This window comes from Fistularia commersonii, chromosome 10, assembly GCF_037954325.1.
Source record: "Fistularia commersonii isolate RoL2024-O1a breed Wild chromosome 10, RoL_Fcom_v1.0, whole genome shotgun sequence".
NCBI classification, from domain to species: domain Eukaryota; kingdom Metazoa; phylum Chordata; class Actinopteri; order Syngnathiformes; family Fistulariidae; genus Fistularia; species Fistularia commersonii.
In genome coordinates this window covers 11,375,819-11,398,395 of record NC_141293.1, presented here as the reverse complement: position 1 = coordinate 11,398,395, position 22,577 = coordinate 11,375,819, and the positions used below count along the sequence as shown (strand labels likewise).

The 22,577-nt window shown below is 44.7% G+C and overlaps 1 protein-coding gene across 1 annotated transcript in view; it reads left to right on the top strand.

Annotated features, from left to right (window-relative positions):
• rftn1b (raftlin, lipid raft linker 1b) overlaps positions 1-14,236 on the top strand; it is a 127,844-nt gene extending 113,608 nt beyond the window's left edge. The window contains exons 8-10 of the mRNA XM_086153763.1: positions 4,196-4,299; positions 12,007-12,082; positions 12,709-14,236. Coding sequence (XP_086009889.1) covers positions 4,196-4,299; positions 12,007-12,082; positions 12,709-13,311 — 783 coding nt within the window. The 3' untranslated portion in view covers positions 13,312-14,236. The remainder of the gene's footprint in view (positions 1-4,195; positions 4,300-12,006; positions 12,083-12,708) is intronic.
• Positions 14,237-22,577: the final 8,341 nt, after the last annotated feature.

Genomic DNA, 22,577 nt, shown 5'->3' with positions numbered 1-22,577 from the left:
AAAACGACAAATTAATATACAACAGTTTTCCACCTTTGGATGACAACCATTCACTCTCTCACTTGAGTGTCTCTCCCAGAGACATGCTGGAAGAGCCACAAACTGAATTATTATTTATTGAGTAATGAAGTGATATTGATTATTGAATTTGTGTTTGTTATTTTGTTTTTGTTACTCTTTATATTGATTGATAGGTTATTGATTGGTAACAATGACATACAATGCCCTTATTGATTATATACACCTGTTTGACCTGATGTCTGGCCAGGAAGGGAGTACTTTTCTTCACCACAATTTATTAGTTCTGATCCCTGTTTTTACTCCGATATTATTTTCTGCACATCTTGAGTTTATCTTTTCTTTGCAATAAATCTACTGCACTGACTTCAATCTGAGCGAAACTTTCTGTAGTGCATCATGCAATTTTTTTAAGACCTATCCCAGCCTCTCAGCGACTTGACCCGCCCTTCAGTCGCATGTCATGTAGAGACGTCCGACCATTCACTCTCACTTATCTGGGTAAATCGGGGTTTCCAATGAGCCCGGAGGAACCCCACGCAGACACGGGGTGAACATGGAGACTCCACATAGAAACACTCCCCCTGTCAGAATGGAACGAGGGACTTTCTCGCCCGGTGGAAACACTAATAATTTCAACATGTAGAAAAACCGCGTGCTATTTGTAATGACAAATGTAAGCAAATGTTCAAGAACTGAACATCGATCTCGCGATCAAGAATGATTCCTTAATAAAAATACAGGACTCAATGAAAGATGGAAAATTAAAAAAATTAAAAAATAAAGCAGTTTGTTATTTTAGGTAACTCCTGCTGTCTTGTGCAGCCGAGCCATCATACTTAACAACAACTGAAGAGACAGTCGCTCCTCTGTCATGTTCTATATCGAAAAGTATGAACCTCGACAGGTTTCGTCACTGCACACATCACATCATATAAATAATCTGACAGATCGTGAGAGTCTCGCTGCCGCGTATCACCGGGTGATGCCCACGCCGCGTGTTACCACGGCAACCAGCCACGCTCCTCCAGTTGAAAAAAATTACAGATTCTTCCAGAGGGAGTCTGGATTAGAGGTTTGACAAGAGACGTCTGTGCCTTTAAAAATCATCGCATCTGCAGGAGAGCTGATCTGCGCACAGTCATATTATGTGATGGCTGATGTGTGTCAGGCCCCCAGACTGCAGATAAACGGCACACACTCGCTCATTAATAAACATTTCTGTGCAGAAAACTGAGCGAGACTTTCTGACTGCAGGCTGAGGCAGAAGAAAGGGAGGCGCTAACATGACAGAGGGAATTTCACGAGTTATTACTTCATCTCTTAAAACTGCCTGTCCTGAGAATCCAGATTGATCCCGAGAAACGTAGACAGAGAACCCATGTTTCTGGTGTCTCTTTGATCCCAGAGAAAGCTTTTTGTGAAGGGTTTTATTTTTTTAGGGAGTTAAAAGTCAATAAAATGCATGAAATTACCAATGTTTGTTTTTGCATCCCATTGAGGATCTTACCGGCCCCTAGCGGCGCCAGATGGTAATGCAAACCGAAAAAAATGTAACGTCCCCATACAAGGACGGGGGTCGCGGGAGACTGGTGACAGGCAGAAACTTATTTGATTTAGTGCGACAGGTTCTTCAACGGACACTGGTTCTTTTCACGTTTTCTCCCACGCTCTTGTAAATCTGGTCTCCGGGGTCCGAACGAAAGAATCGGGTCGTGGCACCGATGGGAACGAAAGCGAGAGTTTTGACAGGGCGACAGTTTCATCTGGAAATCAGACACCGTGACAACATGCGCCGCTGCCATCCGGCAGACAGACAGAACCTGACGGTCGACAGGTGTTTCCAGACGACCGGGCTCTTCCTCTGAAGCAGGCGGGGGGAGAAATAGGATGGGGGGGTTCCAGGCAGGGAAACTGAGGGCAGCAGATGAAAGGATGCATCAAGCTGGTTTCCCCTCAGAAGTCAGCGAACGTCCAGCAGATCAGACACACAGCTGCCAAAAGAGCTGGAACACCTGCACGTTCTACGGGCCGGGGGTGGCAGTTGGGGGGGGGGGGGGGGGGGGGGGGGGGGGTTACGGCGCCGGAGCGTACCATTACCTTTGCCGGAACCCGGTAAGACTCAGAATAAAATAACGGTTTGAAATGAAAAGCCGAGAAGAGGTTTTTTTTTTGTTTTTTTGTTTTTTTTGGGAGATTCCAAGGACGGACTCAGGTTGGACCTTTGCAGCTTCAAGATCTGTTAGTCATTTTTGGCTGCTGATTTCATTGATCAGATTTAGCATTTTGCACATTTCTGTTATAGCAAGTTTATGGCCCCGAACCAGATTTGTGCACACAAATTAAAAGGATGTGTGACAGAGACTTCACAGAGAAACTGAATAATTTTGACTAAAAATACACAGAAAATGCCTAAGAGTGGTAGTTTGAGATGATTGCAACATCTATATTTTCAATTGCAACACCTGAAATATAGATCTTTTTACCATCTGCTGAATTTAGGAGGCTTCGAAACAAGATATAGAGACTGTTGCTATTGAGGTACTGTATATATATTAAATAAGCATGTCAAGACATGTACTTCCACAGCCTGGTTGTGGTGTCTGGTGGAGACGTTCAAGCATTTTCTTCAACTTTTACCCAGTGTGTGTGTGTGTGTGGGGGGGGGGGTCATGCACTGAGGTTGAGGCACCAAGACGTTCTTTGGGATTTTGATTTTAGATGATTTAGATTTTTAGGTTTAATTCTATTTGACTTAATCTTGATATGTCCTTTTTTTCCCCCAGTGATTTTCTTACCCTTCAAAACCCAATTAATCTGCTAATGGATATTCACCATTATCAAATAAAAAATATCATTTTTGATGTCCCCTATAGAAGTGCACTGCCACGCAAGCATTCAGTTCGGAAATGTATCGCAATGAACGACACAAATCTGAAATCTGCGTGCGTGTGTGTGTGTGTGCACTCGATGGCAATTGCGTGTCATGGTGCTGCTGTAGCGGCAGTTTCAGCTATCAGTGATCTAAACTGACACACTTTGTGGTTTTTCACTTTTGGCAGGTGCCTTACAACACAATAACTGCAAACCACACACACACACACACACTTCCTGTGCTACATCAGTGGATTGGTTTGTTTGGAAAGTACACAATGTAATATGTGCATATTTCACTTTGACTCCCCACCTATTTCGAAATGAATGATTTTCTGTGTTGCACTCACAGCCTCCCAGTGGACATCAGAGGTACTGTGGGTGGACATTTTGAAATAGAATAAATTAATATTGGGTTTGAAATTATTTACGTGTGTAAGTATTTAAAGTGTCAATCAGCTGAGATACAAGTTCCTAGTATATCTATTTTTTACAAAACAAACAATCTAAATGGATAATTTCTCATTGTATTTGGAGATTTGGAATTGCGTCACTGCATTTCAGGGAAGCTTCAAATACCAATTTTTCCCGCTGCCTTTTTGATTATGCAAAGTAATTCAGAGACCAGAGTGATGTGGAGGGGAAGGAAGATGAGAAGCATGAAAAAAACAAGCAGAAACATAATCATGGTCATGGGACTTCACTGATTTTGCTTATTTTTAGTGGTAATGTCTTGTATCATGCACTTTTTCACATTTCAAAATGAACATTGTTTGTTATACTTTACTGTGCAGTCGTTTGCTCCTGAAACCAGCACAATATTTATGACGCAGCAGGACGTAAAGCGTTTCCTTTGCCGGTGAAAGCACGACTCAGCCTGACCTTGCATTGATTTGCACAAATCCTCCATTCCAGGAACAGCACAGCTCACCTCAAAACATTTACCACAAAGTGAGCAGTTTCACTTAAGCGATCAATCAGCTCAGGGACAAACCGTCTCTGAATTGACGGTTTCCACGTCACAGGCGCGGGTGATGTACACGTGTGTGTGTGTCTTACACAGAAAAACACCCGAACCACAGATAACTGATTTGACGTAGTATAAAGGCTGATAACCTCCCACAGAAACGGCTCTTCCTGGGGGGCAGGTTTTTCTCTTACAGACACTGAGTTTTATTGCTCAGTTTACCCTGGGCGTAAACAGCCTGAATTTCCCGCCATCGACCACCCCAGAGCTGCATGCTGTTTGGATACTGCGCAGGTTTCTGATCGGGGATTGTAACAAAGTCTGTTTCCTCCACAGGGGCTGCAGGTGAAGGCCGATTACATCCCTCTGCTTCAGTCTCTGGCCACGTTCGGCTGGAGACTTACCTGTGTGCTCCCAACTCCGGTCATCAAGACTAACAGGTAAACCGCCTTCATTCGCTACTGAAAGGGGAATTAAGTGCAGTGGCGGCTCCTGACCCATGATATTGGTAAATTAACAGGTAACTAGACAATTGTCACGATTTACATTTGTCTTGTCAAAATGACGAAGCAATACAGTTTGTAACCACTGTTCAGAACGCAAAAAAATATTCAAAGTTAAATCTAGGTACATCACTAGTAGGCCCTCATTTATCGTGGGGGGTTGCATTGCAGAACAAGCCACAATAAACAAAAATCCAATCTACTGTATATGTATTTTAAAGCTTTATGGCCCTCCCACACTCGTATTAACATTTCCCATAAACACTGCCTATGTATTTTACACAAATTGAACATTGAACAGTAACTGTTGCAAGATTCTGAATGCGTGTTATGCGCGGGAGATGCAGTGGATGATGTCACCATAACTGAGCCAATCAGAGCCCAAGATACAGACTACCTTACTCTGGTTGGTCGCCACCCTTTAAAATACTCATTTTGCCCTAAGATAATTGAAATAATGTATACTAATACATTTATACCACAAATTCACAGTAATATCTTGGTATCTGCGGTTTTATCCCCAATCTAAAATCATGCGAAAGGTGAATGTTGAGGGGCAACTGTGGATGGAAGTGATGCCCTTCCTCGGCCTGAACAGGTTACATCATGACAAAAACACTGAAGTGCCTGATTTTGAATTTGGTTTTCATAGTCTGAGAGAACTCAGAGCAATTTCAACCTTGCCCAAAAAGGGGCGGTTCCCTATGGAGCAGTACTGCATGCTGATTGGACGTTACATTCAGAGGCAGCTACAATGGTCAGAACTGCTGTGACAGCTGTAGAATTTTAAAAATTCCCTCCTTGATGGATTAAAATTCTTCAAAAGGTAGCGGCAGTGGTTGTGGGGGCTGTAGGTCCCTGTTACAATTCACCCAATGGTCTTTCTGTGTGGAGTCTCCACGCGATGGTTTTCACAGTCCAGAAACACAAAGAAGGTTCATCGGGGAGCCTAAATTCCCCAATCGTGAACGAGAATGTGATTGGTTGTAGGTCTCTAGAAGAGGCCTTGCGATCAATTGACGGTCCAGGGTGAACCCTGCCTTTCGCCCAATCACAGCTGGGATGGGCTCCAGCACCCCTGCAACCAGGATACATGATATAGATGATGAATGACAAAAAAAAAAAAAAATACTTTTGATTCTTGAGGATCCACCACAAGATTACAATAGATGTCTAAAGGTGGGGTTCAGAGATGAAGATGTTGAGGTTTGCTCCGGGAATGACGAAGACAGATAGGATCAGGAATGAGTCGGGACAGCACATGTTGGATGTTTTGAAGATAAGGTCAGAGAGGCCAGACTGAGGAGGTTCAGTCTTGCAGGGAGGGATAGTGAAAATATTGGTAGAAGGACTCTGGGGCTGCCAGGTACGAGGTACCTCAAGGTACCTTGAGGAAGATTTCTGGGTGGAGTGAAAGAGGACATGATGTTAGTTTGTGAGAGAAGAGGATATGGGGAGTAGGGTTAGACGGAAGACGTTGATTCAAAGTGGTGACCCCTGAAGGGAAAAGCCAAAAGTAAAAGGTGGAGGAGTCTCGAGGCAGAGTTCACCAAGGGTACAGATAACGAATGAATCATTTTCTGCGACCTCTGTTGGCCACTGGGGGGAACTACAATGGACCTGACATCTTGCTTATTTTGCCCAAACCCCTTCAAACAACTCACAATTTGGAATCCTACCATTTATATTTCCTAACTGGATGAACCCCAAATTCCTTGTAGGGAGAAATCTCATGGATTTAACAAAATATTTAAAAAAAGGTGCTTTGCTGGCATAGTGTTACTTTCTATCTTTGCACATGGCATGTATTTCTAAGTGGGAGAACTGACTTCACTTTTCTTAGAAATAAATTGCAGTTTGAAAAGAGATCCAATTAAAAAAATGTTTTGGTTCCAGAGAGAACTATAGATGGATTATTGCTTGAAGGACTATTGGAAGATTTTTTGTCTTTGGATTTGATTTGGATTAAATTAATTGGGTCCTCTTATTTCTCTTTAAAGTGTTAAAAAAAAAAAAAAAAAAAAATCAAACAGTTAAATTTAACAGAAGTTCAAATATACCTTAACCACCTTTGGATCAAAACATTTGAGATATAGACAAATTAAAAGATTTAATAAATCTAGACAAGTTAAATTTTAGATTCTAAAAATTTGATTGTGTATATATATATTCAACCCTTGTGTTGTCTTGCGGGTCAAAAGTGACCCTCTACCATGTTTAGCTGTAGAAAAAAACACCTTAACCTATTTTTTTCCAACTTGAAATTTTATGACTTTTCCTAAAGAGACCCCAAAATTAGAAAAAGTGATACTTCTTTTTTGTTTATGTTTCCATCTGGCCTGTACACCACTAGGGTGGAAAGATTGTTTTATGGGTCATTTTTGACCCGTAGGACAAGGGGAGTAAACACAATGTTAAGATCGCACGAGGGTTGAGTGGATAAACTTTGTGGAGACACCTGGTCTCAGAAAGGTGCCAATAGGGACTTGAATATTGCTAACCAAATCTGTCAGCGGGTGAGTGAAATGGTTCGTCACTGAGTAACTTGTTTAGTGACCCACTCATTCATTCAACCGGGCAATGACTGGCTGGTGGAGTCATTTATTCACTGAATCCAACACCATTATGAACAACAATTCCACTCCAGTTGTGTGTTTGTGTGTGATAAAATCTGAGAGCCTTCCAGTCAAAACCGACCTAAATCTATCCGGTTTACGCCGAGCCTCTGGCTGAGCAACAGTAAGGTCTGGGAGTTAAAAAAAAAAAAAAAAGGAATAAAAAAGCACCAGCTACGTCTGTTGACGGAAAATCTCTCCACGGCGACTTGACGGTTTTGGGTCCAGGCGCGACACAGAGTCGTAGATCCCAGCTGTGGACAAGAGAGCTCCATCCGGACGGGGTCGCGCGCAGACAGCTCAGGCTGATGGGGTGTCGACGGACGCATCGGGGGCCAACGAAACACGGGATGTTAAACAAACCGTTGGACCCGAGTGCTGGCGGAACTCTGGTCCGACACATAAACTTCATGTAGTCATGCTTTGGCCGCTGTGTTCAGAATCACCGCCATCAAGAAGGAGCAATGACAGGTGATCTTTTGAAGTGTTTGCTGGAGGCCGTTGTTAAAATCTGTCTTGGATTATAGAATTCCCTGGAAGGCAGTGACTCCACCTTTGAGATATTTCACATTTTTTTCTGACAGTGGAGGAGATCCAACTGATCCAAAGTCAACACTTAACACCATACATGTGTTGAATTACTACCTTCCAACCAGAGATTGAATTTTTTAGATTTAAATCGGGATCGAGGCACCGAGTTGCAGGAATGCACGGCCCCTGTGAGTGAATCATACGGTGAAGAAATACGGTTAATAAAATCTCATTACTGTGATAAAAGTTTCGAGGGGTTTTCTTGTCGCCGGGGCTCCCAAAGCCACCCTGACTGACCTCCAGAGACGCCCGCTAATATGCCAATCCTACCACTGCTTTCGCATCTATATATAATAAAACTATAATCTTAAAAAGCGGTATAGTCTCTGACTATTTGGGCGCAGACGCCAACAAAACGCAGCCTCCCGCCCCGAGGAGGGGAGATTTCAACAAGGCAGACACAAGAAAACGCATGTATTACCATGATTTACAAACCAATATAAGGACTAATGAATATGCAGGGCACTTAGACTTTTAAATAATAAATAAAACCATTAATATCACATTCTTAATGATCAGGAAAGTCTAATAAAATAATAGGTTGGAAGTGGTGAATTTATTTCCGCAGGTCACTGGGTTGAAAATGGTCAACGCCCTTCGTATCGGAGCAGTTATTACGCAGGTATACAGATTGTGCCAGGATCTGTCAGGGAGCCAAAAAGTCTCACACAAGCACAGAAAAGAAAATGACAGTTTTGGTTTTAGTTATTAAAACGGAAAAAGGTGTTTTGAACGGCAGGTGTTGTGCTGCAGCTCAGCGACCGACCGACCGACCGACCTGGTGTTTGCACGGCTCCTCCGCAGCCTGCATGTTTGCCTCTCCTTCACATCGCAGCTGATTAATTACTTCTATTTCAACTCCCCCTTCTTTTTTTTCCTTAATTCCCCGACCATCCCTCCATCTCGCCCTCCTTCAAAATGCCACAACACAACAGCGGATCGCAGCTAATTAATCAGCGTCGGCCCAGATACCCAGGAGCCACTACTCCAGGAATAATAGCGCACGATCTTTTACAGATTAACGGGCGCAGCATTGACTCCTCGGATTTTACAATGGCAAATACTTTCCGTCATCGGACGGTGTCGTGGGGGGGGTCGGACAAGTGTCGGAGATCTCTGAGGCGGTTGAAATTAATGCTTACCAGTGCTCGGCGGTGTCTCCCTGCAACATTAATTCATGTAGTTGTCTCGGAGCATGCATCCGTGTTCACCGCTTTCAATTAATGGAGATGGTAATTGCGTTTCGGAGCCATTTACAACAGTGGATCGCTCCAACGTCGACTAACAAATGAACATACAGCAAGGATACAATACGGTCCAGGGAATATAATGAATGGGTGCGTATTTGTTACTTTGCTGCAGAACAACATGGATCGTACATAGCATTTGACTCGTCTGCCACAGCGGAAAAAAAAAACATATTATATATACGCATAAACACTGGACACCAACACACACATATTTATAAAAACTGCAAATAAATAGAAATACATATACTAAAAAAATAAAAAAATAGTGTCACTTATTGATTTTTTAAATTGTCTCTTTTCGATCTGTTTAGGTCTGTATGGTATTTTGGAGTGTCAAGTAAGGCGCCCTAAATATATAAGCAAATTAATAAAGAAATAAAAGTTTGTGGTGTGGAAAGGGAGGGCAGAGATGAAGGCAAGTTCTAACTTAATCCCTTGGACACCAAACTTTAATGGACCATAATGCCCTTTGTCCTAAAGCGTGTCCTTAGTGTCTGCCACACGTTACCCCCCACCCCCCACCCCCAAACACCAATCAGGGACTCCCAAAAACAATTTAGTCTCTCATGGGGGGCTTAAGCAGCCTTAAGCCCCCATGCAGCCTTAAGCAGCAGGAGGCACCAGGTGCTGGACCTGTGGAGGCACTGCTGGGGTCCTGGACGGAGGGGAACGTCGATAGGGAACCTGGAAAGGGCCTTGTCATCAAACCGCGGGGGCAAAAAGTAGAGGCCGGTTCCGCTTCATCTCCGGACAGTCACTCCGGCCACCATGGCTGGATCCACGTTCCCTAGCACCGCCTGCGGGGATGCCGACATCTCACTCTGAACGGCTCGCCGCCTGGTATTTAGGGAGTTATCCAAGGGCGCGCGCACAAGAAGCGGGAGCTGGTGCAGGAAGACATGCAGGAAAAGGAAACCACCTTCATCCGACCCACACCATGACAGCGTGTTGTCCACCAAGTCCGCGGCGGTCCCTTCACCCACACCGGACACAAACAGAAGGCACGGTCTGTCCGCTCAATCCCTGGCAGACAGACTGTACTTCCGGAGCAGAAGCTGTTTGAGTGTGATGTATTTACCACGTTGTGGTGGGGTCACACAACAGGAGCAAAACTTGCATTGTGGACCACTGATCCAGAGCAGTGACCACGAGGAAGTACCTGGCGTCGTCCGAGACAATTCCACGCAGGTGGACGACTGCCTTGACATGCTGGAACCAAAACGCCACGAGCGTCAAGTCCGCAGCGAGAACGGGCGACTGTGCGACCCAGAACAGGGTCCCCCATGTGGTGTGGAATGGGAGGATTGCGAAGACAAAAGGTGTGTTCTTTATCGCTTAAACACCAACACAAAAGCAACTGGACTTTCAAGGACCATAATGACCCTCTACCTAAATCACGCCCCCAGCTCATATTCCCGAAGGGTGAGATGCCACGCCCCTTAGTGTACGCCAAAATATATCATTTCGAGTGGCTCTCTGCAGCCGCCAGCAGGTGCGTGTGTCTGTATTACCCTGAAAACAAAAAGGCCACTGACAGGTACCGTCACCTGTTAATGCTCCCGGTAAGGATTTGCGCCATAATGGCATCGCCAACTCTGACAGGCTTGGCAAAAGGCCTGTAATTTTCCCGCGCCTCGCGCTCCTTTTAGCCGTAATGGACTGAGGGGGCTTTTTCGCCGGGAACCCCGGTTGGGTTTTCAGCTCTGACCCGCCAGGAAGTCGTCCAGCATTCTTGACAGGCCAGAAAATAGCTTATGGATAAATGGCGGAGGGTAGGAGGTAATGGAAAAAAGAAGTTATGGCGGGCTTTCAGTGGTTTGGATGCTAAGCCTCCTCCTGGAGGAGTCACAAGTCTATTTGATATTGAGGAGGTTGAGATTTGTGGCAGGCTTTTAGCCTCCACAGCTGTCATAAAGCTGCGATCTTCCCTCGTGCGCGTGGCTACAGACGGGTCGCGGGGGTTATTGAACTTGTGTCAAGACAGTGGCGGGGGCCGGCATTCATCTTCTTAAGCCATGTTCAAAATAAAAGCGAATCGAGAGGGAAACAAACAATGAAAGTGTCACGGCGGAGGTCGTCGCTGGCAATAAAAGCGAGGAGGTAAAGCAGGGCTGACATCTAGTTAATGTGAGTTAAGGGGGGGAAAAAAAAAAAGGGGGGGAAATAAGGGAACGGCCATGAAGATGAGGAGACGTGAAAGACTGAGACCAAGCCTGGGACAGGAAGTCCAGAGAAAAAAAAAAATTGTTTCCTGCCATAATTAATCTTTCAGCCCAGGCTCTGGTGCAGATTATCCATCGCAAAAACACGGGAGTGTGACAGTTCTAAAGCTCAGAGGATTTCGTTTTGAAGTGTGGGAAAGTGGTATTGGGCGTGTGTGTGTGTGTGTGTGCATGCATGCGTGGGTGGGTGGATGGATGTTAACTTACACACAGATGTTCAGGGCAAATTAAAAATCTGCATCTATGCAGGAACCCCCTACAAGACTCAAACATAACAGAGGAGATCTGTGTGTGTGTGTGTGTGTGTGTGTGTGTGTGTGTGTGTGTGTGTGTGTGTGTGTGTGACACTGATAGATGACTGCAGTTAAGCTGTTTGGCCACAAACTTGAACTCTTATATCCTTAAAGAGGCAGATAACCGTGTGAAACATGAGCAACCATGTGATTGTCTAACTGGAAGGTTAAAGACAGAGTCAATCACTGTGTTTTTCTAAAAACAAAAAAATTTAAAATAAAAAAAAAAATAAACTCACCAAGACCTTTTCTTTATTTATGTCTGTTTTTATTTTTTTTGGGTCTCTGCCCGTAAAAACCTACGTCAGACAAACAATCCAAACCTGGCCAGAAACGATGAGAAGCATTGAACGGTGAAAAAGTAAACGGGGAAACGTATCGGGTTTATTTCATATTGAATGAACACATGAAGCTAAACCAGAGATGTTTGCCCACTAATATGGTTACGAATAATCTTCTTTCAACTCGATCCCACAAACAGGTCCTGCTGTTTACCCGCACGCCACACCAGGCCCACTAGAATTTGTTGTTCAGTAACTTCCTGACTACAACTTGACTACAAACTGAGATGACGCCACCTTTTTCCTGCACCAGCAGATTGGATATACATATTTTGAAGTTATTATAAGGCTCGCCAGTTCATTTCTTGTCTTTCTCTGCTCTCACCCGCCAGCGACGGGAGTCTGTCCACCAAGCAGATCGTGTTCCTGCAGAGACCTGTCTTAAGCCGCAAGAGGAGGGAATCAAAGGTACGCGACCTCACATCCTGCACCGTGGCAGTTTGTTAACGCGGGGGAATTGCACGGCGGCGGCCTCGGTCACCGGCCAGAAATCGGAAATTCTGCAGCGTTCTGTTTGGGGAAGTGCGGCTGGGAATGGCAGCGATAACCTCCAACTGACCTTTTGTCCACAGTGGAATAAATCCACACCGGCACTTTCCGCGACCCCGGCTCGGACCACTGTCATTACAACATATTCGACCGACCGAGGCGGAATTAATAGTTTTAACACAATTTCTTGCCTGTTTGTCTTGATCTGAACGTCGGCGCAGCGAGCAGAGCTCCGCCGAGGCTGCTCGAGTAATTGAGAACACATTGCATTAAATTTTTGTTTGGCCAGACTGCAGGGCCTCGGAGCAAAGCGTTTGCCTTAAAATGGCCTCAATTTCCTTTCCTACATCAATTAGGCTCATTTGAATTAGCTTGTTATCCTGGCGCAATATTAGATCCGCCGGGATCCATCCTTCGTGAAGTCTGCGTCTCCTGCTCCGGGCGGGACAGAAAGAATTATTAAAAACTATTTTTTTTTTTTTTTTTTTTTTAAATGCATTCCACATGCGCATTAATGTAAGCCTCCAAAAAAAAAAATGTTTCAGAAACTGATCTTCAAGCCCCGAGGCAAGTCCAACAAGAATTGCATCAAAGACGCGGCAAAGGGCAGGAAGAAGAAAAACAGAAAACACGAGAACGATGCGGAAGACCCCAAGATTGTGGACGACAGAGATAAAACGGAGAGGGAGGAAGAAGACGAGGGTCGGGATGAGAAGTCTGAGACGGAAAGAGAAAGCGAGAGAGTGGAAGAAAGGCAGGAGAGCCGAGAAGAAGATGGAAAGATTGATGTGGGGGCAGACACGGGCGCAGAGACTGTCGAGAAGAAAGATGAAGGAGCCGAGGCAGAAGGCGAAGGAGCGGAGAACGGCGTGGAGGAGGTGGAGGAAGAAAAGGCCGCTCCGCAAGAAAACGGAGGAAAGGAAAACGGGGAGGCAGCTGAGAGGAGGGAGGCCCGGGACGTGACGCAGACGGTCGCCATTGTGGAAGCGAAGAGCGAGACCAGAGAGGGGAAGGGCGAGGACCCGGCGGGGGTCGACACCTCGATCCAGAACGGCGTGGAGACGGACGAGACTGGAGAGCCGCTGGAGGCGGAGGAGGTCACGGCAGATTTACAAGCGTCACCTGCGGAACAAACCTCGGAGGACTAACCCCGCGCAAGCCCACGCTAGCTTTTCCCGCTAAGATTCCCCCATCCACCAACAAAATCACGGATCCCCCCCCCCAGCGCGGCAACACTCCCCATCACAACCAGCCCCTCCCACCTCCGGAGCTATGGAACCTCATGCATCTGCATATATAAGTCCTACTGCACAACCACACACACACCGAATGTTTATATCAAACCAGGAAATGCCGGACACACAGGATGGCCAACATGGAGCTGAGGTTTCATCGACGGGGGCGGGACAAGGGTTCGTATTAGAATGTCATCGTGATTTCATAAAAAGGCGCATTTTTGATTTCTTCTTCGAGTCGGAGCTGTTCGAAAGCCTGGACTATCACATTGAAGGGTTTTAAGCTAACAGTTGGCCCGTTATTGTTAATTTAGCTCGACAGGGCCTTTAGACAGCCAAGGACAGGTTAGATCTACGATCGCAGAAGACACCTTGTGAAATCCTCCCCTTGCGGAAAAAAAACAACCTAAGACCGGTTTGAAAAAGGAGAAAGTGTGAGACTAGTCCTTTATTTTGAGGAGAAGATCGACAAGCCCAGAAATTGGAACAACAGCGAGGCGGCTTCCCACTTGCTGCCTGTAGGTTGGAGCAGTGAGCAGGGGAAGGACTCTGGACAGAGACCCATAGCAGGCCCGCCGGCAGGGCTGGACGTACAAGGGTTTGGAAAACGCCCGATTTAACCGCGCCGTTTCCCCAATCCTCGGTCGGTGATCTGAGGGGAACTCTGGGAGGGGCCATTTGTTGCGACAGGCAATCCTAAGTTGGGTCGGGAGATAATTGTTTCTACTGAGTTCTGGGCCTCGGAGCACTCCGGAGAGAGACGATGACCACTTCTGGGCATGCTAAGCTCACCTCGCATACAGAATGTTTCCACTTTTAAATCATCAGAAAATAAAAAGGGGGATGTTATTAAAAAAAATTACCCAAATGTTTGCAAGCTGAAGGACAAATTGAGATGTTTTATATACACAAGAGTCGATTTCCTGGAGGAGCTTTCCTGCTGTTTACAAAAGACCAAAACATGGCGATGTCAGGAGCGGCGGTATGAAAGCAAAATAATATAAATGAATGGGCTCCTTTAAATCCACTATATTCCCCCTCAGGCGATTCCCCTCCATTGTTCCACCTCCGGCTCCTTGAGCACCTCTTAGCAGACGTCGTTTCGGACAAAACCCCAAGTCGCCTCTCAGCGTTGCATAGCTTTCCCTCGTAAAATAAAGGATATCGGGGTGGTAGTGGGGGGTTAAAAGAGCCGTCAATAGCTCACTAATGGATTTTGTTGGCAGGGCATCTGTCAGGAATCATGCATTTATAATAAGGGTCGCTTACCGACCGGTTGACAGTGCCATCCGGAGGAAAAAAAAAAAAAAAAAAAAACATTACGAATTTCATCGCAGGTGTGTCGGTGAGGCTGTTCGTTAAAACGTCGGGGTAATTAGAAACTCAAACCCGCTGCCGTCTGCTCGGATCAACCGATCCGATCTATCACCATTTGCGTCTCCTCGCTAGGTGAGAATGGATGATAGCTCAGAAGAGGAAAAAAAAAAAAAAAAAAAAAACGTCCAAGGATGAAACTCCTCAAGTGAGATCGATCACACCGACGAAGTGCTTTCTCTCTTTCGCTCTCTCTCGGTGGACGGATCCACCTGCCACTGAGATTTTCTTTCGATGTAAAATGGGAAAATGTTTGGTGTAGAGTAGAATATAAAAGCTGTGACCAGTTTAGCCTTATTACTATCACGTGACCGGTCCGCAGTCTATTAGAACACAGTGGTGACTTTAAATATTATGTTCACGGTGGTCAGAAAGGAGTGTTTACCGTCAGTGTCGGTGTACGGAGGGTGACTTTACCGTCTCCTGGAAAATCAGAGATTTTTACGTGTTTGTCTACACAAAGGTTTTATTTTGAAGATTATTTTCCTGTAACGTCGGTGTGTTGTTTCTCGAAAACCGAAGCGATTATACCGTGGACTCGACACCGCCTCTGCTGTCCTGCTAACGCTTGCTGAAATGTATTTCCAACCGACGCTTTGAGCTACCTCCCGAGGACATTTGTTGTTTTTTTTTTTTAAAAAAAAAAAAAAAAGGGGAGGGGGTCACCACATGCGCGACCCCCATGAAACATATGCTCCTTGTCCTCTTGCCCTTCCACTGTGACGGCGACCGGGACTGGGAGTGTGAGGTAATGGCTACTGGCAGGTGGGGTCGGGGGGTCACATTTGAGCCACAATGGATCCCCCCGACCTGCCTCACCAGCCCGCAGCTGCACAGAGGAGTTTGCATCAGCACGGGACAAATAACTACTTGGTTGCTAAATTGAGATATGAAGTCAGAACTTAAATATTTTCCCCCGGCATTTCTCGTTTTACTCAAAATTCTCTCGGCTGTTCTCGTCTTTCAACGGTTTGACCTTTAAGAATCTCCTCATTTTAGCTCCAAAAAAAACCTCATGCATCTCAACTACCTAAACAACACTCATAAAATGAGTAAAAAAAAAAAAGTCAAGAATGAGTAACTTGGTGTGAAATGAGCCACTCTGTTTGTGAAAAGAGCACCGCTCAGAATTCTATTGATTACAAGACATGCGAAAAATGTGTTTTATCTGCGAAACAGCAACTCCTGGTGGCTAAATTGGTAATTACACAACACTGGTGCTTGAAGTTTTGTTTGATACAAAGCAGACGGTGCAACGGGAAGAAAAAAAAAAACAACCTCTGGGCTGTAAAGTTGAGGTATTTTAAGCTGACGAGACTTTATAAGTCAGTAGACATTTTTGGACAAGAACACCAGCTCAGTTAGCTCAGCCAGTGGTGAAGGTCTACCTCCATTTGCTGTTGTTGCATTGAACATTTTGATTAAAGATCTAATATAATTTTTGGTTTATAATTAAGTCATTTTATCACAATTGCTTATTTGCATCTTCAGAAGTTAAACAAATCACCACCCTCAATTATAATGTGTCATAAACGATATTTGACATTTATAATATAATAGTACAACACATATACTATTACAATAGTACTTTACTCACCATTTCACATATGATATTTTACTAACAATCCCCTCCCCCTTCTGTTAACGCACCATGGACCAATCAGATGCGACGATGAATTGAATGGTTGGAAACGATAATTCTAAATAAAACAGGACTCCAGTTAGTGGCTCCAATTCATTAATATCTTAACAAGATAGCACAGCCATCCTGAGCCTTTAGCATGGCATTATATCTCACACACACACGCACACACACACACACACACACACAAACAGCGGTGTTGGGACGACACAGATACTCGCCTGGAAAGAGTTCGAGAGGAGCTGGGCCTTCAGCAGGCTGAGCCTGCGGGGCTACAAGCTAATTGTTCCTATCCGTCCACACAGACATATTTAGAAGTGCAAACCGCTACCTAAAAATATCTAATTATAAGCAACTGAAAATTATTTTAAAATGATTTAAAGCTTTTAATTTCAAATAGTTACATGAAGTAATGTTTTCATCCCATAGCCACGAAAGTGCTAGCAGTTTATTTTGAGAAGAATCCATCCCAGCGCTCCTGCCTTGCTCCAAAGTTTACCACTCTTCTCTTTAAATCTAAAAACCCGCTCGGGGGACAGGGGAGTTCCATCTGGAAACGAAAGCAGGATAAAGATCTCGTGACCGACCCCCGTGTTTGCTCGTCCCACCTGAGGCCGCAGCCTCTGCTCCGTCATCCTGATTGGACACGGTGCAGCCGGACCTTTGACACAGGTGCCACGTCTGTTTTTTCTGGCCGCAAGCGGAAGAAAAACACACAAGGCGGGGGAGGAGTGAGCACGAGCCGATACTCCATCAGCCAAATGACGCCGAAACGCATAAACTCAGTCATCCTCGGAAAGACGTCGGGGGACGTCTGACAAATGTTAGGTTCCAATATACATGTTTAGCTTTGGTCCTATTTCTGTGCTTCAAAAAAAAAAAAAAAAAAAAGGGTAAATTTAAATCAGTTTTCTGCAGACTACTGTCTACTATCAGCTGCTTGCTGGTGCAATCTCTCTTGGCAACGCTGTAAAAAGAAAATCTTAATAAATAAAGCGTAATGGTTCATTTCCTGTGTGCAACCATGATGTGAAAAGGGCAGATTGGAAAAACAAGGCGGCAGGAAGACATCACTTCCCATGTTGTCACTGTAGACTCTGGAAAATGTTTGTTTTGTGTGATGTTCTTTAAAAAAAAAAAAAAAAAGTAAGAAAATCACCTCGGCCACCAACTTGACAGCTTTGATCGCGCACCGCCGTCGCCTAAGCAGCAAGTCAAGAGGAAATATTCTTTATCTTTGATATTCCGAGTATGTCCACGTCGGTATTCATGTACAATTTGTATAATATAAAAATGATTTATATTTAATGTGTACACGTGTGCTGGCTCATTTTATGTGAAAGGGCAATATAGCTTCTCTTTGTCAAGGAAGCTGCTATTAAAAGCTCACTTGGATCCTTATTCTCAATGATCCTTTGCAGAATTTATAGCTTGAAGAAAAGTTACAGAAGTGTATGGAGAAGTACAAGTTATTGTGCGACCAATATATACTGTATAAAATAGAATGGGATTCTTTAGACTGACAGCTTGGAGGGACAAAAGTTAGAAGACTGTCAAGAAGATGAAAATAGAGCTGAAAATAAATTTAGATTTAAAAAAGAAAAAAAAAGAGAATGACTGAGGCAATTCAAACAAACAAAAAAATTGCATTAAATTTACATGCAATTAGCCAATTGCATGTAGGAATTTGATTAAATAAAATTTTATATATATATATATATATATATATATATATATATATATATATATATATATATATATAAATAATCACACACATATAAACACAGCCCTTTTAAGAAAAGGAGTGGAAATGCATGTGATTGGAGAAACACCCCTTTATGATTTAAATAATGGAAAAAGGAGAATTAAAGAATTGATGAAAAACAAATGGGAGTCCTGAGCGCAGTCTCTTCACATCCCAGAAGGTTTCAGTTATTCACCATGGAAACCGCTGCTTTTAGGAGGAACTGCCATCAATCACATTCCTGTTCTAATGGACTAACCTGTTCTAACCTGGACTTGAGATCCAGTCAATTTATAAAAAAAAAAAAAAATCCTGAAAGCGCTGCCATTACAGTCAGTGGCCACCGCTGTTTATTAGACGGGAAAAGATGCACAGCAGGTGAACACATGTTCTCCACCTCCGCTGGAGTACTTCGGGATGCTCTATTTCTGCAGGTTTTTAGAGGCGCTGGAGGCTTAAACACAAACATTTCATCGAAAAGACCTCCTCCGAGATTCAGGGAAGTATTTTCCCGGAAAAATTACTGAAGAGGTCTCCATCGGGGCTCCTTCCTGACCTGGGTTCCACTCTTTTTTTACCCAAAAAAATATCATCCATGGTCCTGCAACAGACGGATGAAAGGCAGGACTTTAACTTGATACTAGTTATTTCCCACAAACCTTCACCTGGAACACTAATTTTTTTTTTTTTCATCCAATTTATTCACCTAAAATAAGTCCGGAGGTCGGTGGAATTCGACAAGCGCAAAATGGAATAATGTTGTTCTAAATGTGCTGTTGAAGGGTTAAAAGGGGTTTTCAGTGCGACACCTGATTAAGAGTGTAATTATGAATATACATGCGGGAAAACATAACCGCGCTCCCACTGCGGAGTACTTGTAAATGTCATCAAGTATTGATGTGCGCCAGGTTTCATCCCGCCGCAGACGACAGCGGCCATTACAGCCACGGAAAACAGATAAGCCGGAGATAATGGAAAAATACAACGAGGAGCCGGAGCTCTCCGGCCTTGAGAAGGTTTTTGTATCGACAGGAACAAGAGCCGGCCGTGATCGCACCCCCCCTTCACCGCCAGCACCCCAACCCCCGCTTCTGAGATTTCATATTCTAGCTTCACACATGGACGATCTGCGCCGCCCTTGAGGAAATACAGAGGGTAGCTGGGGAACGAATCATCAGCAAGCCGAATAATACAAAAAAAAAAAAAAATACTGCAAAGTGAGGCAAAGAAGACGAATGAGACAAATTCAATCTGCTCCATCTGGTTATTACCTTCATTACCGCTGGAGCCTTATAGATCAGTTTAATAGTTCTCACAGCCTGACACCAAAACAAAACCATTTATTTTGCACGTGAAAAACAACGGCACTCGGCCCGTCAGTCAGGCGTCACCCGGCCGAGATAAACTATATTTATGGAGAAAGTTTGTGCGCGGAGGCGTTGTTCTCAACTGTGAGTCAGGAACTAGGCGCTCGGGGAGGCGCGGGGTCGTTAAGGAAAGGCCCGACCCAAACCGCAAAAACACACACACACACACACTGTTCGTCGGTGGCCGTTAATGGCCGCCGCAGCACACTGGGAGCTGCTAAGCCGGTCAGAAACACATTCAGCCCCCAGCTTTATTATATTAAACTTATGACCCATGGTGTTCTGTCCCCAAGGTTCCACCCAAGCACCAAGAGGTAATTCTATACCATAAATTGCTGAGGGCAGCGCTTTCAGTTGTTTTTTTTTTTTAAAAGATAATGAAGTTCTTGTGTGGGTCTGAAAGTGTTTTCATGCTTGCACCGGAGAAAGCAGTGGGACAAAGGGTCCCAGAGCAAACAAGGTGTGAAAAAGTATTTACGAGTAAGCCCTATTTTCAAAAAAAGTCACTAAAATCAGCTTGTTTATTAATCAAATAAAATATGTTTATGGATGATTAATTATTTAGATGAATGACTAGTGTCCTTTAACTATTAGCCCGGCAGAGCTCATACTATGCTCAAGCTGCAGGGATGAGAAGCAGTATGGATGACATTGGAAAACCAAGGATGCAGAAGAAGATGGTAGGTCGGAGGTTTTAAAAAAAAAAAAAAAAAAAAAAAAACAGCGATCGCTTTGGAGATAAACTGAAGATGATTGCTTTTACCCTGGACAATTAGAAAAAACTAAATCCTCCCATCCTGGAGACGCAAACATCTTACTCGTTGATGCTCAATGGATCAATAATCCAGGGGGTGTTTGTCCCATTTGACACAGTGCTGCCCTCTAGTGGAGATAATTAGGCACTGGCCCATGATACCGAAGATGGTGCTGAAACATCCTAATATATATATAAAAATGTATACTAAAAAACATCATGTCGGGAATATGCAGGTGTGTAAAATGTCCAAAAAGGTGTTTTACAAGCGGACATGATTTCCAACATGGCGGCGGGTAATTTTTTCAGCTTGGCAACTGCCGTCAGCACCAAACCCTCCAGTGAGCCCGGCCTGACATGCAAACAACAGCATGAAGATGGAGCGTGGACATATGGACACCTGGATCCCACAGAGTGTCATCCTGGACCTTCCCCAGAAAAGAAAAAAAAAAAGCCTATTCCAATTGCAAATTTGAAAATGAAAAGCCGCCAAGAGGTTTGTTTAAATTTGTACTCTGTCAAGTCGCAAAATATCCGATCAGCTTCCAGGTGAGGTAAACAAAAGCCGATCAGCAGCACCGACACAGAGCCAGCTAGTCAAGCTCTAACAAGGCAACATCGAAACCTTAAACGATCTGTTTCATCAAACCACTAGAATAACAAGCAGGTGCACCGCTAACCGTGCACGATGGCCAGCTCGGCCCTCAGAAGGCCCCGAATCGCTCAACAATCAGCCAGCAGATACTCAAACACAGAATGAAAAATAGCAACATAAAGTGAAAAAGCAAATGAGACGGCAGATGTTTGCAGAACTCACACAGTGGCAACAGAAAAACAGCAAGTTGACCATTTAAGCCCCGGTCTTCCAAGTGTCATTTGACAGCTGCGATTGACCGATACAAAGAGAGGCGGAGCCTTGACAACGGTCAGCAAATAAGAAATGTAAATAACTCACCGGCACGGAGTCGCTTCTTGTTTGCATCCCTGTTAGCCAGGCCGACGGATGAGGTGAGACAGGAAACTCGGTGGACCATGATGTTTGCAGATGATATTGTGACGTGTAGTGAGAGCCGAGGAGCAGGTGGAGGTACGGCCTCGGGAAGGAGAGGACCGAGGGTGAGCTGCAGCATGGCAGAATAGATGAGTGTGAATGACAGTGGAGCGGCGAGGCTACAGGCGATGGAGATAAATCAGCCGGAGTGAAAAGTCAGGTGTAGAAGACGGTGGTGAGACCAGCCATGTTGTCTGGTTTAGAGACCATCGCGTTTAGGAAAAGACAGGAAGCGGAGATGAAGATGTCGAGGTTCTCTTTGGGAGTGAGGAGGATGAGATGAAAGAGTCCAGAAGGACAGAATCATATTAGATGTATACCTTCTCCCATTCCAATCCAGGTAATCCCCAAAAGTGGCTCTTTTGTCTCTAACAAACGACACCCCATTAGCACAACAATTCCCTTGAGCTAGTTTCTGCCGATCGACTGCCCCATTTACATAACATAATCATACCATAATCTAGACCCGCCCAAATCCCTGGCAGTTATATTCAGAAACTCCCCGCAGGTCATTAAAACTGAAAAAGCCCCTCGGATGAGGGGTGAAATGTCTTCAAGTGAACAAATTAAAATCCACTGCCACGATGACTTTGACAAGAATTCACCCTGACCAAGAACCTCAACAGATATATTAGATATTCTGGAGATAAAAAATCAGACGGAGATGGTTCGGACACAGACAGAGCAGGGGGAGTGAAGGTCTGGGTCGAAGGCAGAGAGGAGGCAGGTTACTTGCTGAGGCGACCCCTGAATGACTCACCAGATTAATCCATTTGACCTCGATCCCCAACTTTTGACTCCTCGGTGTGTCTTCTCGGACTGTCCACAGTGGCGGTTCTTCTGTGAGTGCTCTGTCCTACGAGGCTTTGGACTTCAACCCAGGAAATGAGAGGGTGGAGTTGGGGGTCAGACCCCCCTTCCAGGTCAGTGTCTTTGGACGAGAAGCTTCTTTAGGACGCCAGAGAGCTGCGACGCAGTCAGTCTCCGTGCAGTAAAGCGGAGGTCTTCGAATGCATCCTTCCCTTGCATCAGTGAACCCAGAGAAGCACACAGATCCCTTGTTTCCACCACTGCAGGTTTTCCATTATTCACATTGACCCGCTACCTCCTGCGGAGCTCCTCTCTGCTCCTTCACTGTCTTGACCGAGCGAGACGCCGACATTTAAAGTACTCGGGCAGCTCCAGGGAGTCACACTGTCCAAACGATGTGTTTAAATTATTTTAAGACCACCTAGATGATCGGGTTC